We start from the raw sequence: 15,703 nt of genomic DNA, 5'->3' as shown, positions 1-15,703 counted from the left end.
ATTAGAACTACCATTTTTTAGCAATAAAGTGTTTTTAAATTAAGGTATGTATATATATATATATTTAGACATAATACTATTGCACCCTTAACAGACTACAGTATAGTGTAAACATAACTTTTATATGCACCGGGAAACCAAAAAATCCATGTGACTCACTTTATTGCGATATTCACTTTACTGTGGTGGTCTGGAACTGAACCTGCAATATCTCAAAGGTATGCCGGTACTCTGCTTACAATAATGGACAGAATAACCTGACAGGAGACAAGTAAGAAAATAGAGGACTTCACACAATAAACCAACTAGATCTAACAGACATACACAGAACACACTACCTAACAACAATAAAAAACACATTCTTCTCGAGTTCACATGGCATATCTTCCAGGAGAGAACATATGTTAACTGCAATTAAGTCTCATAGATTTTAAAAGACAGATATCATATGAAGTATCTTCTCTGACTACAATGGGATGATGTTAGAAGTCAATAACAAAAGGAAAACTGGAAAACTGACACAATTGTGGAAATTAAACAACACATTTTTAAAGAAAGAAGACTCAAATTACTAAATCAGAAATGAAAGTGGGGACATTACTACCTATTCTACAGAAATAAAAAGGATTATAAGAGAGTACTATGAACAACTGTATGCCAAAAAGTTGGATGACCTAGATGAAATGGACAGATTCCTTGAAACACAAAATCTACCAAGACTAAATCACAAAGAAATAGATAATCTGAATAGACCAAATCTCCTAGCAAGGAGATTTAATCAGTAGTCAAAAATCTCCCAACCAAAAAAGCAAAACAAAACCAAAACCGATTCCTAAAAGAAAAGCCATGGACCTGATGGGTTTACTGGTGAATTCTACCAAACATTTAAAGAACTAATACCAATCTTTCTCAAACTTTTCCGAAAAACTGGAGCGGCAAGAACACTTCGCTACTTATTCTATGAAACCAGCATAATCTTGATACCAAAGACAGGTAAAGACACTACAATAAAACTACCGACCAATATCCTTTATGAACACTGATGCAAAAGTCCTCAACACAAGACTGGCAATCTGAATTCAGCAGCATAATAAAAGGATTATATACCATAACCAAATGGGATTTATTCCTGGAATGCAAGAATGGTTCAACATACAAAATTCAATATATACATCAGTTTTCTTCAACAGAATGAAGAAAAAAAAAAAAACCCACACGATCATCTTAATTGATGCAGAAAAAGTATCTGACAAAATTAAACACCACCGCATGATAAAAAAACACTCAACAAACTAGGAATAGAAGGAAACTACCTCCACATAATAAAAGCCTTATGTGAAAAACCCACAACAAACATCATACTCAACGGAGCAAGACTGAGAGCATTCCTCTAAGATCAGGAACAAGGCAAAGATGCCTGCTTTCACCACTTCTATTCAACACAGTTCTGTAAGTTCTAGCCAGAGTGTTTAGGCAAGAAAAAGAGATAAAACGCATCCAAGTTGGAAAGGAAGAAATAAAATGATCTCTGTTTGCAGGTGTGATCTTATATAGAAAACCCTAAAGATTCCACCATAAAATTTAAGGGTAAATGAACTGACCAAAGTAGCAGGATACAAAGTCAACACACAAAAATCAGTTGCATTTCTATACACAATGAGCAATCTGAAAAGGAAATTATAAAATGTTTCCATTTCCAATAGCATCAAAAAGAATAGGACTTGGGCTTCCCTGGTGGCGCAGTGGTTGAGAATCTGCCTGCCAATGCAGCGGACACGGGTTCGAGCCCCGGTATGGGAGGATCCCATATGCCGCGGAGCAACTAGGCCCGTGAGCCACAATTACTGAGCCTGCGCGTCTGGAGCCTGTGCTCCGCAACAAGAGAGGCCGCGATAATGAGAGGCCCGCGCACCGCGATGAAGAGTGGCCCCCACTTGCCGCAACTAGAGAAAGCCCTCGCACAGAAACAAAGACCCAACACAGCCATAAATAATAAATAAAAAAAGAATAGGACTTCCCTGGCAGTACAGCGTTTAAGACTCTGTGCTTCCACTGCAGGGGATGGGGGTTCAATCCCTGGTCAGGGAGATAGGATCCCACATGCCACATGGTGCAGCCAAAAAAAAAAAAAAAAAAAAAGAATAAAGTACTTAGGAATTAACTTAACCAATGAGGTAAAAGACTTGTACAATGAAAACTACAAAACACTGCTAAAAGAAACTAAAGACATAAGTAAATGGAAACACATTCCATGTTTATGAATTGGAAGTCTTACTATAGTTAAAATCTCATTACTATCCCAAAAATCTACAGATTCAATGCAATCCCTATCAAAATCCCCATGACATTTTGTTTTCACAGAAAATTCTAAAATCATATGGAATCTCAAGGGACCCCGAATAGCCAAAACAATCTTGAAAAAAACTAAAAAAACTAGAGGACTCACTCTTCCTGATTTCAAAACTTACTACAAAGCTACTACAGTAATCAAAATAGCCAAATGAAGACAGACATATAGACCAATGGCTAAGAACAGAAAGCCCAGAAATAAACCCTCATATACATGGTCAAATGATATTTGACAAGGGTGCCAAGACCATTCAATGAGGAAAGAACAGTCTTTTCAACAAATGGTGCTGGGAAAACTGGATATCCACATGCAAAAAAATGAAGTTGGACCCTTACCTAACAACATACACAAAAATTAACTCAAAATGGACCAAGGACCTAAATATGTAAGACCTGAAACAATATAACTCTTAGAAGAAAACATAGGACAAGAGCTTCACAACACTGGATTTGGCAATAATTTCTTGGCTAGGATACCACAGGCACAGGTAGCAAAAAAAAAAATATGCAAATTGGACTTCATGAAAATTTAAACAATTTTGTGCATCAAAGGACACCATCAACAGAGTAAAAAGGCAACCCACAGAATGGGAGAAAATATTTACAAATCATATGTATGACATGGGATTAATATCCAGAATATATAGAGAATTCCTAAAATTCAACAACCAAAAAAACAAGCAACTCAATTCAAAAATGGGCAAAGGACTTGAATAGACATTTCTCCAAAGAAGATATACGAATGGCCAATACGCACATGAAAAGATGCTCAACATCACTCATCATTAGGGAAATGCAAATCAAAAATACAATGAGATACCATCTCACACCCATTAGGATGACTACTATCAAAAATACAGAAAACAAGTGCTGAAGAGGATGTGGAAAATTGGAAGCCTGTGTACTGTTAGTGGGAATAGTATAGCTGCTATGGAAAACAGTATGGCAGTTCCTCAAAATATCAGAAATAGAATTACCATGTCATCCAGCAATTTCACTTCTAGGTAGATACCCAAACAAATTGAAAGCAAGGTCTATATATATTCATACACAATGTTCATAGCAGTATTATTTGCAAAAGCTAAAAAATAGAAGCAACCCAAATGTCCATTGATGGATGAATGGACAGGCAAAATGTGGTATATAAATACAATGGAATATTATTCAGCACTACAAAGGGAGGAAATTCTGACACATGTTACAACATGGATGAATCTTGAGGACATTATGTTAAGTGAAATAAACCAGTCACAAGAAGAAAAATACTGTATGATTCCACTTCTGCGAGGTACTTAGTCAAAGTCATAAAGACAGAAAGTAGAATGGTGATTGACAGGGGCTAGTGGGAGGGGAGAATGGAGAATTATTGTTTAATGGCTATAGAATTTCAGCTTTACAAGATGAAAAGAGAGTTATGGGGAAAAAAAAAAAGAGAGTTATGGGGATGGATGGTGGTGCTGATGGTTGCACAACAATGTGAATGTACTTAATGCCACTGAACTATGTACTTAAAAATGGTTAAGATGGTATAGGGCTTCCCTGGTGCTGCAGTGATTAAGAATCCGCCTGCCAATGCAGAGGAAAATGGGTTTGAGCCCTGGCCCGGGAAGATCCCACATGCCGCGGAGCAACTAAGCCCATGCCCCACAACTACTGAGCCTGCGCTCTAGAGCCCACGAGCCACAACTACTGAGCCCGCATGCCACAACTTCTGAAGCCCACGCACCTAGAGCCCGTGCTCTGCAACAAAAGAAGCTACCGCAATGAGAAGCCCGTGCACCGCAACGAAGAGTAGCCCCCACTTGCCACAACTAGAGAAAGCCCACGTGCAGCAACGAAGACCCAACACAGCCAAAAATAAATAAATAAAATAAATTAAAATTAAAAAAAGAGACGCCTGTTTCTTTAAGAAAAAAAGGTTAAGATGGTAAATGTTATGTGTATTTTATCACAATTTTTTTTTTAAGTTTTAAATTAATCATTTATTTATTTTTGGCTGTGTTGGGTCTTTGTTTCTGTGTGAGGGCTTCCTCTAGCTGCGGCAAGCGGGGGCCACTCTTCATGGCAGTGCACGGGCCTCTCACTATCGCGGCCTCTCTTGTTGCGGAGCACAGGCTCCAGACGCGCAGGCTCAGTAGTTGTGGCTCACGGGCCTAGTTGCTCCGCGGCATGTGGGATCTTCCCAGACCAGGGCCCGAACCCGTGTCCCCTGCATTGGCAGGCAGATTCTCAACCACTGCGCCACCAAGGAAGCCCCCGACAATTTTTAAAAATAATTAAAAAAAAAAAGAAAATACTGTATGGCTCTAGCTATGGAGAGTGACAGATGAAGGAAATGAATGTCCCTATTTTCTGTGATTTAGGAACTTCAGGCATATTTGAATAACTGATTCAGTATTTTCAAATAATAAAACTTTAAAATCTTCATTACAGTTAAGACGAATGTGATTGAGAGGAAAATCATATACACAGGTTCCACTGTGATGTATTTGTTGGGTAAAAGCAGTATATGGTTTTGTCTCTTTATCATAAAGCTTTTTTGGGATAGAGAGGGCAAAAGTGCTGAAACCCCAAGCAGGACTAAGGCGTATTTTCCTTTTTTACAGCTTCCTCTTTTTTCCATAGGGTTAATTAGCTCCACATGTTAATAGGTCTGAAACAAGCATCAGAATAGGTAAAGCCTGAAATTGACCATAAGGCTCAGCATCATTTGGACAGAGACCACAAGGAGTGTTGATGGAAAAAACCATTATTTTCTGTCACAGTGAATAAAGCAGCATTAAACACCCTTCACTCTCAATGCTCTTGGAGTTATTTTGGATTGGCAAAACACGGCCCATGTACCACCACACTCCTCTGTAGCATCCATAGTGGATACCATTATTCCCTTTCCCACTGAGCTTGGCTGCAGCATCAGGATACTGATCAGAGTTCATTAGCACACTGGATGAAACCTCTCTGTCATCCATGGCAACTGATGTGCTGTAAGCAAGGTCACTGCAACTCCTGTCCTGCCTCTCCATCTCTGGAACAATACAAATGATTCAGTTTGCATTATGCCACGTAACAGCTATTCAGCTGCTGCCATATCCTGACTACGAGCAGACAAGAGGCCACTTGAGCCAATTTCAGATCAGCGAGAAAGAGCACTATAATTCCAACTTACAGTTTCAAGGCTCTTCTGGAACTCCAGAAGTTTAGCTTCGGCTTCCTCATAATTCTTGAAGAACATACACAGTTCATACATCTCCATCATGAATAGTAATGGGGACTCCTTTGAGGAAGAGTTTGAATGAAGTTAAAAATCCTGAAACTCAATCAATACTATATTCTCAATGAGTAATGCCAATATAAGAGAGGTTAAAGTAAAAAACAAAACAAAACTATTAATAACAGCTTTGTAGTAGAATGAAATCATATATATTAGAAAGAAAGGAAATTAAATTTATATTTCCTTTTGGAAAAAAGATACTCAGGCCAGGTACACCTACTCAACAGTCCATACTCCAGTCTATACTTGGTCCACTACACATGAGCAGGAGATGTTCCATTAGACGCTGCTAAGACACCTCTACATACACTCCTGGGTAATGGGCTCCACTGATCTGTTAACCTACTGCTTGTTTGTGGCATTAATCCATACATTTCCATCACTTTGGTGGGAGCTTTTTGGTCAGAGGATAGGAGTTTTAGAATTAGAGATTATGGATCTGAACCGTAAGTAAACCACTTACTAAAGTACTTTGAGACCCTGGGCATGTTACTTAAGTTCTGTGAGCCTTGGTATATCACTCTGAGGATAAAATGAGGATAATATCACTTCATAACATTCTTCTAAAATATTACTTTATATAGGATTATTGTTAGAATCGACTAAAATAATATATATAAAGCACTTTGCTAAATAAATGATAGTTCTAATATCGTTATCTGTTGTTGGCTTAAAAAAAAAAAATCCCAGAGATAGGAATAATTTTAAAAGCCAACAGGGGATATTCTGAAGTAACCCTTTTAAACTGAGGAAAGAAATGAACTAACACTACCTTAAAGAAAAGCTGGAAACCTCTGATGAGAGTTTTGCTCTTCTGCCGTGTTAATAATGTCCTCCAGATGACTGAGAGGTCCTCAAGGTCCCAGGTGTGGCCCTCCAGTGAGTCCTGAATGTGTCCCATTGCTTCAGCTGCAACACTGTGCTCCACAGAAGTGATGATCCAAACACAGAGACAAGGAATAGCACTGGCGTCCTGCCAGTGGATAAGAACTTTTCAAAATAAGATAATGACTGCACATGGATTACTTGACTGCAGAAGCTTCCAGCAATGCTACAACTACAGATGGATATTTCCTGTTTAGAACAAGTCACCTCACTAAATTGGTTAAAATGACTTGAAAATCCTTCAAACATGAAACAAACTCTAATGAACAACCAAGGGACTGTTATAAACTGTCCTGCAGAGTATAGTAGGTCAAAAGGCCAAGAAACCAAGGGGATATATGTGGAGGTCAGGAAAGTACTAAGTATAAGAAAACAAGACTGTCCTCTACAGAACTGCTGATCAAGGGACTGTTCGGAGCATCCCTCCTTCCCTGCTCAAGACACAGAGGTGGTCGGTCCACCAAAGCATCCTTCTCTATGACTGCCAACCGGAAGCCAAGGCTCTGATCACTTAAGTCACTGAACATTAAGGCGCAAGGAAATGCACTAGATGGCCTGAAGCCTAAGCTGGGGAAGCACAAAAAGTGGCAGTGACCTTGGAAACACATGCTAGGGCCTCACTGTCATCACCTCACATCCTCCCTGATTATCAGCCTTCCCTGTCTCTTCCCACTTTTTCTACTGCCCTCTGAGTCCCTAATGTAGGCTTCTCAAGATTCTCACCTGGACACATGAGGCCAGGACACTAAGGATTGGGGCCTGTTGTTTCACTGCTTCTTCCAGGAGCCAGCACCAGGAGTTTGGCACCTCTGAGCACTGAAGCAGAATTTCAAAGAAGTCAGTCATCTCTACTTTGTTTCTTTGGAGTTCCTGCGGGGACTTGTTGCAGACTTGATCAGTGTCCATTCTAGACTTGGACACTGAGGGCAAGTTCTCAAAAGCCAGTCTTAAGTGGTCTTGAAGAACAGGGCTGAAATACTGGAGAAGAGATTTCACCTAGAAAACATATTAGATGAGTGGTGATCAAAAAAGACAACCAACTTCCAATTTCAGCTGGAGCTGAAAATGCTGGAGAAAAGCATAGGCAAAGTTGTTCTTTCTCACCCTGAACTGCGTCAGAGGTGACCATATAATTTTACATAGTCGTTGTGTTTGAGTGAGTTTCCATATTCAATCTGGAGTCACAAAAACTCTTCCTTTAGCTCTTTAGTAGTAATGACTAGTCCTTTGAAGCCAACCCACTGAAATCTTAGTAAAAATAATAGTATCATAGCAAACAAAAGCCTATGTATACACAACAGAAAGAACACTGTCTTCTGAGAAGTGTTCCAATTTCCGCTTCTTGAATAACTGGCAACAATCGGCTTACCTCCTCTGGGTGGTAATTATGGAGTTGGCTGTGAATAATAAACTGTAACCAATCATTTGCTTTGGCACATTCTCTAAGGTAAGATGTGCTCAGTTTCAGATTGTGGAGCCTGCAGAATTGTACCACTAATGCCCACTGGCTGCTGGATTCACTGGATAACCTATAATTGGGAGTGGGGGTGGGAGGTAAGAGGAAAAAAACTTGTTAAAATATAGCTTTAAACTGGAAACTTAGTAAAAAATAAACTACAGTATATTCTCTAAAAAGCCTTTCAACAAATACCAAATATTTATTAGACTGCTTTGGAAAAAAAAAAAGGACTCTTTCACCCATAATGTACAATAACTTTCTTAGCATACTGGCAAAATTCATTCCTCTTTTTTATCGACCAAATATCTATCAAACCAGCTATGCACCATCGTTAGGAGAACTGAGAAAAACAGTCACTCAGAAATTGTCTGAGTGCTTAATTCTCTTGCATGATTCACTTTAGAGTATCAGAGCCCTGACAGGTGCCTGGGCTTCCTTGCTAAGGGTACCTGCTGAGAAGGAAACTGTTGAGAACAGTCAGTGACAGGAGGTACATGAGAATGGTGCATTCCCAGGGTCGGGGTAGCTGGGTCAGCCCCAGCGGATAATAGCACAGAGGAAAGATGACATGAATGTATAAGGAGAGGGGCTTTTGTGGACAGATGGTCACCTCACCTTCCATTATCAACTGACATATATTAGCAAGAAAAAAATCAAGGACATCACTTAGAGTCAAATTTTGTGAGATCTATCCTGCTCCTTCTGAAATGATTTCAACATGTAACACTTAAGAGACTTCTCAGACCAGCAGCACAGTGGAGGAGACAAAGCTCTTCTCCACCTCTTGGAAACTCTATCTGTAAAGAGGGAATCATTATCTTCACCCTCCTTTTACTGATGGCAAGATGCAATTGAAATCTGTTATGTGCTCAATGAGTAAGAAGATAAGGTCTAGGGGGACTGGTGAAAACATGTGTTGGAAGAAAGACTAGGCAAACAGAGATTGGAACAATAAAGCTTACTAGAAAAGAGGCTGGGATCACAACTCACAAACCTCTTTATTTCCTGCTGCTGAATGCTGTCCCATATACCTTCTTCTAAGAGAACAAGCAATTCTTCTATGGTTGACTTTTCACCCATAGCCAGTTTAGATAGTTTTTCAGCTATAAGAAATATAAACAACAAAATATGGTCAAGAGGGCTTCCTTGGTGGCGCAGTGGTTGAGAGTCTGCCTGCCAATGCAGGGGACACGGGTTTGGGGCCTGGTCTGGGAAGATCCCACATGCCGCGGAGCAACTAGGCCCGTGAGCCACAACTACTGAGCCTGCGCGTCTGGAGCTTGTGCTCCGCAACAAGAGAGGCCGCGACTGTGAGAGGCCCGCGCACCGCAATGAAGAGTGGCCCCAGCTCGCCGCAACTAGAGAAAGCCCTCGCACAGAAACGAAGACCCAACACAGCCAAAAACAAATAAATAAATAAATAAACAGCGTTCCCTTTAAAAAAAAAAAAATACATATATGGTCAAGAGAAAAGGTCAGGAACTAGGCAGTTCTGTTTGAAAAATGTGGCCCAGAGACATTTCAGAAACCCATTAAAGGGCCCAATAATGTGAGATAAAGTGCAAAAAATTCTGCAGAAAAAGGATGAAACAGAAGATAACTGTTTCCTCCCCAACCACTCACAATTCAATGCCTTAGACCTATTTGTCCCTTGTCCTCTCAACAAAACAAATGACATAAAGGTGCTGTACCTAGAGACTCTCTGATAAAGTTGTACTGAGCATCTTCATTTCTACACGTGTAGCTCAAAATTATATTGGCCACTTTCATATCAACTCTGAGCTTGAGGCTGTCGAGGCCAAGCAGTTCTAAGAAACAAACACAGGCAGCTCCTATTGAAGGTATGTGGAAGGAGGAGAGCCCTAAAACATAGGCTTCATTGCCTACTTGCTGGATCCTGAAAAAGAAAGGAATCAAAATCACATGAGCATGTGAACATTTTTTCTCACCAGGAAAAGCAGATTGAACTACATCAGTGATACCTGGAGCATCAGACGCATGCGATTTTTGACTTCCTCCCCCTTCCCTTTTTCACCCCTTGTATACATCCATTTAGGTTCTTGGTAGCTTTTAATCACCTTCTGGCTCCATAGCCCCCTATTCCCTTGTATTTTACCTTCTCCTAAAACGCCTACTCATAGTCCAAATTATTTTTGCTTCCAACTTTATTCAGGGAACATGGAATAGAACTTATGAAAGACTACCAACTTATGATCTTATTGTATGTACACGAACTACCAAGAAAATTAATGCCACCTAAAATTTGACATCATAAAGCACATACATTTTAAATGACTCATATATGTACTTTTACATGAACAGAAAAATTTCGAGGAAAGATGCACAAGAAATTAACCATGTTTATATACTATGTAGAATGAAGATGAGAGAATGAGGGACTTTTCTCTTTCATTTTTCACCCTTCTGACCTACTTAAATATTTTAACATAAAGATGCATTACTTTGTTAACTATAAAACAATAAATAAAATAAATCTGTATTTAGCTGCTGATTATATCAAATACTCCTCCCAATTCTGTGCTTTATAAAAGTGAATTATAAAAGACCAAGATCTTAAATACAGAATTCACATCTCACTATAGAATTCCCTCTTTATAACAATTGCTAACATTTGGCAAGCTCCTGGATCATTTTTTAAAAACATGGTTTTCAGATATATTTATTATCTTATTTAAAATATATTTTAATCTTTTTTCCCTGGCGGTTCAGTGGTTAGGACTCCATGCTTCCACTGCAGGGGGCACGGGTTCAATCCCTGGTGGGGGAACTAAGATCCCGCAAGCTGCATGGCGTGGGCCAAAATACAAACAAACAAACAAAAAACACAAAAGACAAGCTAAATGCCAAAAACCTGGGATATACAGAAAAGCACAAATGAAAAAATACATATATATATAATTCCCCAGTCAAATATAATTACTAACTGTGGTATGTTTCCAATAGGTTTTTTATATGCATTTATATGCATGTGTAAAAGTACACAGATATGCCTTTTATTAAGAGTACAAATTATGTCTTAAATACTCACAGCTGCTTGGGGGTCTTGCTCTTGGTTAATTCCTGAACCAGAAAAGTACCAAACGCAAATGATGGTCGTCCATGATGTAAATAATAAGCAAAATTCAGATGTTCTACTATAGCATATTTATTAACCAGGTCAGGGCTAGAGAAATGTGGGAGCTGACTCGCTGCATCTGGGGGGAAAGTGAAGCAGTATTAATCCTCTGCACCTCACCGTGATTAATTTCAGATCTGCATGTGGAAAACTTTACTCTGCAATGGTAAAAGAAAACTGGTTGCTATAATGATTTTGTACCACTGTGTATCACTTTGAACCACCAAGATGTAATAATTTTATTTTAATGTGTGGAGGTAGCCCTCATTTTATACAAAAATGTGTACCTGAGAAGTTGCATAAAAACTTATAAACTATGCTTTTCCCCTACTGAACTTACTTGTTATATTAGATGCTTTAATTTTATATCTGATGATCCATTAAGTTCACAGTGGCAATAACCCTGTAACTACAAAATCTCTGCTAATGATTTGCAAATGTAGCTTTTTAATTCATTCATGCAGCTCATTACACAATGAAATCTCTTCGTCTCTTATTTATATGAATCCTCTATTCACCAAGGCCAACTCACTGTACCTTTCTCCAACAAATACTTTGAGAAGAACATCCTTTTCTCCATATTAATACCCTCCTAATAAACTTTTGTTATCACTACCTGTACTTTCTGATGTTGGATTCATAGAGCACCTTATTATCTACATCATGATACCATCTTTCCAAGACCAGCAGAGTAGTTCAAAGTTCCTCTGTGCCCACGAAAAAAGCAGAAAAAAATTTTTTTTGTCTTTTTAGAAAAATACGAAGTCAAAAGATATTTGGATGTGAAAAGTTGGTATGAAATAAAGTTAGGGCTTGATAGGAACAGTTAACTGCTTCTTAACCGCTTACTACCTATTAAAAAAATGAGACAAAACAACATTTTGAACTGTTAACAGTGTATCTGCTCTTATTTCCAAAGTTCAAAGCTTATTTCTGAAATAAAGTTGTATCCCTCCCATGGAATTCCAAGGATTTTTTATATTGTGACTTAGCTCTTATTAAAAAAACAGGACTTGAAGACTTTAGAGGAGTCTGTCATCTTACAAAGCTATTACTTAGAAGTATACTTCCTTTGAGATTAAAAAACTGTCACACGCCTTATCTGTATTCTTTGTAAGATCAGAGTGACTCTGGTAACTTACAATTACATATAAAACCATTCATTCATTCAATATTTGCTGAGTTCATATAAAGCTGAATGAACAAACTTGAGTTTTTATTCAAATAAGACCCTGATTAGTGGTTTGGTGGCTAGTATGGAGATTTTGTATAAGAGAAAATTCTACCTGAAGAGAAATTTTTCTCTGGCCTGCTGCAGAAGCCAAATCACCACACAGGTGCCTTGTGGCCACTTTCAGTGGTAAAACCATATGATAAAAGAAGTCAACATTCTAATTAAATACAACTCCCCAATTTAAAAAATCCGTATTATGTCTTCATGATAATTGTTTCATTTAATTTGTGCTTTATTTCCTCAAATATGTTTTAAACTTCTAAAAATCAGGCAGGGAACATGCCTTCAACTTCCTCTGTGTACCCAGTAGAGAGCTCCATCTCCATCAGGGCCTCAGGACTCTGGCTAACTGATGGAGTTGGAGCCATTAGAACAGTACAGGGGATTCTGTCTACTCTCCAGTAACCTCACTGAGATTAGAATGAGTATTTTCACTTGAAAATGCAATAAGCACTACTTTATCCTGCACTGAACAAATATTGATTGCATATCTATTATAGGCCCGGCACTGCACTAGGCACTAGGTAAATTCAATATATTGAAATTTGAACTTACAAAACTGACACATTAGAAAATGCACTTTCACATAAGTCAATAAATATTTACAGGGTATATATTACAGGGTATATATTATGTGAAAAGTACTAATTTGAAGCCTCCTTTAGAGTAATATAGGCAGAGGCACCACAGGTAATATGATATTAAAGGCTAATTCAAAATGAATAAGTAAAAAGGAAATAGAAAAAGCAGAGTTTAAGAACAGCACAAAAAAAAATCCGGGGAAGTTTTATGGTCTAGAGAGGATGGCAGTGTGTGCGCATCTGGTGCTTACCACGTGTCAGGAACTGCAAGAGCTTTTTAGATGCCTTGTCTCCTTTCATTCTCATGTAACATGTGAGGTGGACACTGTCACTTACCTCATTTTATAGAAAACTGAAGAGAAGTTAAATCAGTTACCCAAGGTCATACAGCTATTACATGGTAGAGCCAGGATTTGTCTAATGCCAACACCTATGCTCTTAACCTTTATAATACTATAGTGCAAGTGAACAAGGATTTTTGGAAAGGGAGAAATTTAAGCAGGTCTATATTACATTCCCCAGCAAGTAAAGCACTAGTGACCTCATACAATGACTTTTAACTCACAGTATGTTTTCAATTCAGCTTCCTAGAAAATGTTTTCCATCAAAACTACCATGAGGTATCACCTTACTATGGTCAGAATGGCCATCATAAAAAGTCTAAAAATAATAAATGCTGGAGAGGGTGTGGAGAAAAAGGAACCCTTCTACACTGTTGGGGAGAATGTAAATTGGTACAGCCACTATGGAAAACAGTATGGAGGTTCCTTAAAAAACTAAAAATAGAGCTACTATATGATCCAGCAATCCCACTCCTGGGCATATATCCAGAGAAAGCCATAATTCGAAAAGATACATGCACCCCAATGGTCACTGCAGCACTATTTACAATAGCCAGGACATGGAAGCAACCTAAATGTCCATCAACGGAGGACTGGATAAAGAAGATGTGGTACATATATATATAATGGAATATTACTCAGCCATAAAAAAGAATGAAATAATGCCATTTGCAGCAACATGGATGGACCCAGAGATTGTCATACTGAGTGAAGTAAGTCAGACAGAGAAAAACAAATATCATATGATATTGCTTATATGTGGAATCTTAAAAAAAGGGTATAAACGAACTTATCTACAAAACAGAAATAGAGTTACAGATGTAGAAAACAAACTTATGGTTACCAGGGGGTAATTGGCAGGGGAGGGCGGGGAGGGATAAATCGGAAGATTGGGATTGACATATACACACTACTATATATAAAATAGGTAACTAAGAAGGACCTACTGTATAGCACAGGGAACTCCACTCAATACTCTGTAATGGCCTATATGGGAAAAGAATCTAAGAAAGAGTGGATATATGTATATGTATAATAGATTTACTTTGCTGTACACCCGAAACTAACACAACATTGTAAATCAACTATACCACAAATTTAAAAAAAAAAAAAAAAAGGCCGGGTGGAGGGTACATTGTTGTTCATTTTATTATTTTTACCATACATTTACATTATATACACCCTTCTATATATGTTTCAGAATGTAAAAGCCAACCTAAGGAAGGGCATCATATATCCAGTGAGAGCTTTGTGCTTTTTTAAATTTTTATATCCTCCATAGCTGATTCAACATAGAGAGTGTCTTGATATTATTTATGAGAATAAAGGATAAATATAAGTGGGGAAAAAAAAAAAGATCCAGCAATCCCACTCCTGGGCATATATCCGGAGAAAACTATAATCAGAAAAGATACAAGCACCCCAAAGTTCACTGCAGCACTATTTACAATAGCCAAGACATGGAAGCAACCTAGATGTCCATCAGCAGATAAATGAATAAAGAAGATGTGATATATATGTATATATATATATATATATATATATATATAATTATACTGAGCCATAAAAAAGAAATAATGCCATCTGCAGCAACAGGGATGGACCTAGAGATTATCATACTAAGTGAAATAAGTCAAAGACAAATATCATATGATATAGCTTATATGTGGAATCTAAATAAATGATACAAATGAACTTATTTACAAAACAGAAAGAGACTCACAGACACAGAAAACAAACTTATGGTTATCAAAGGGGAAAGGGTGGGGAAGGATAAGTTAGGAGGTTGGGATTAACATATACATACTATTACATATAAAACGGATAACCAACAATGACCTACTGTATAGCACAGGGCACTATATTCAATACTTTGTAATAACCTATAAGGGAAAAGAATCAGAGAAAGAATATATATACAACTGAATCACTGTGCTGTACACCTGAAACTAACACAATACTATAAATCAACTATACTTCAATTAAAAAAAAAGAAAATGTTTTCCAGTGGAATGTGCCTTTATTTTTAAAATAGAAAGCAGGGGGGAAACTAGGTTGGCTTTACATAAATGAACTTCTGTCAACACTGCTGAAATGCTTCTAAAGCAAGAAGAATCCATAATGACTTACCTCCTATAGTCAGTGTGTTGGCAGACTGCCAGCCAAACAATCTGCTAGGATCAAAGGGCAATAATGACTGAAAAAGGGGAAAAGTCAAATCAGAGTTAAAAGTTAATTGATTCTAAAGCGAAGTAAACAAAACCATATGAAAGAGCTTCACAGGCAGTCTGCTTCCCTTCTTCAGGGCAATTAAAAACTTATCTTTCTAGACATAAATTCTTTGAACACAGAGCATATGAGATATTTTCTACTTTAATAAAAATAGAACTGGCTATGTTCCTTTTAAAGACTCTCCGCACTTCAAACTATGTCTGCAAAATATACTC

General features: G+C 38.0%; 1 protein-coding gene across 2 annotated transcripts in view; it reads right to left on the bottom strand.

Annotated features, from left to right (window-relative positions):
- SPG11 (SPG11 vesicle trafficking associated, spatacsin) overlaps positions 1-15,703 on the bottom strand; it is a 76,637-nt gene that overhangs the window by 26,211 nt on the left and 34,723 nt on the right. For both annotated transcript variants that reach the window (XM_061180354.1, XM_061180355.1), the window contains exons 20-27: positions 15,387-15,453; positions 11,014-11,179; positions 9,656-9,861; positions 8,959-9,067; positions 7,875-8,034; positions 7,229-7,501; positions 6,393-6,593; positions 5,516-5,623 (exon numbers count right to left, since the gene is read on the bottom strand). In XM_061180354.1, the coding sequence (XP_061036337.1) occupies positions 5,516-5,623; positions 6,393-6,593; positions 7,229-7,501; positions 7,875-8,034; positions 8,959-9,067; positions 9,656-9,861; positions 11,014-11,179; positions 15,387-15,453 (1,290 nt within the window). The remainder of the gene's footprint in view (positions 1-5,515; positions 5,624-6,392; positions 6,594-7,228; positions 7,502-7,874; positions 8,035-8,958; positions 9,068-9,655; positions 9,862-11,013; positions 11,180-15,386; positions 15,454-15,703) is intronic.

The sequence above is a fragment of the Eubalaena glacialis genome, chromosome 2, assembly GCF_028564815.1.
Source record: "Eubalaena glacialis isolate mEubGla1 chromosome 2, mEubGla1.1.hap2.+ XY, whole genome shotgun sequence".
Classification (NCBI taxonomy): Eukaryota; Metazoa; Chordata; class Mammalia; order Artiodactyla; family Balaenidae; genus Eubalaena; species Eubalaena glacialis.
This window is presented reverse-complemented; position numbering and strand designations above follow the sequence as displayed.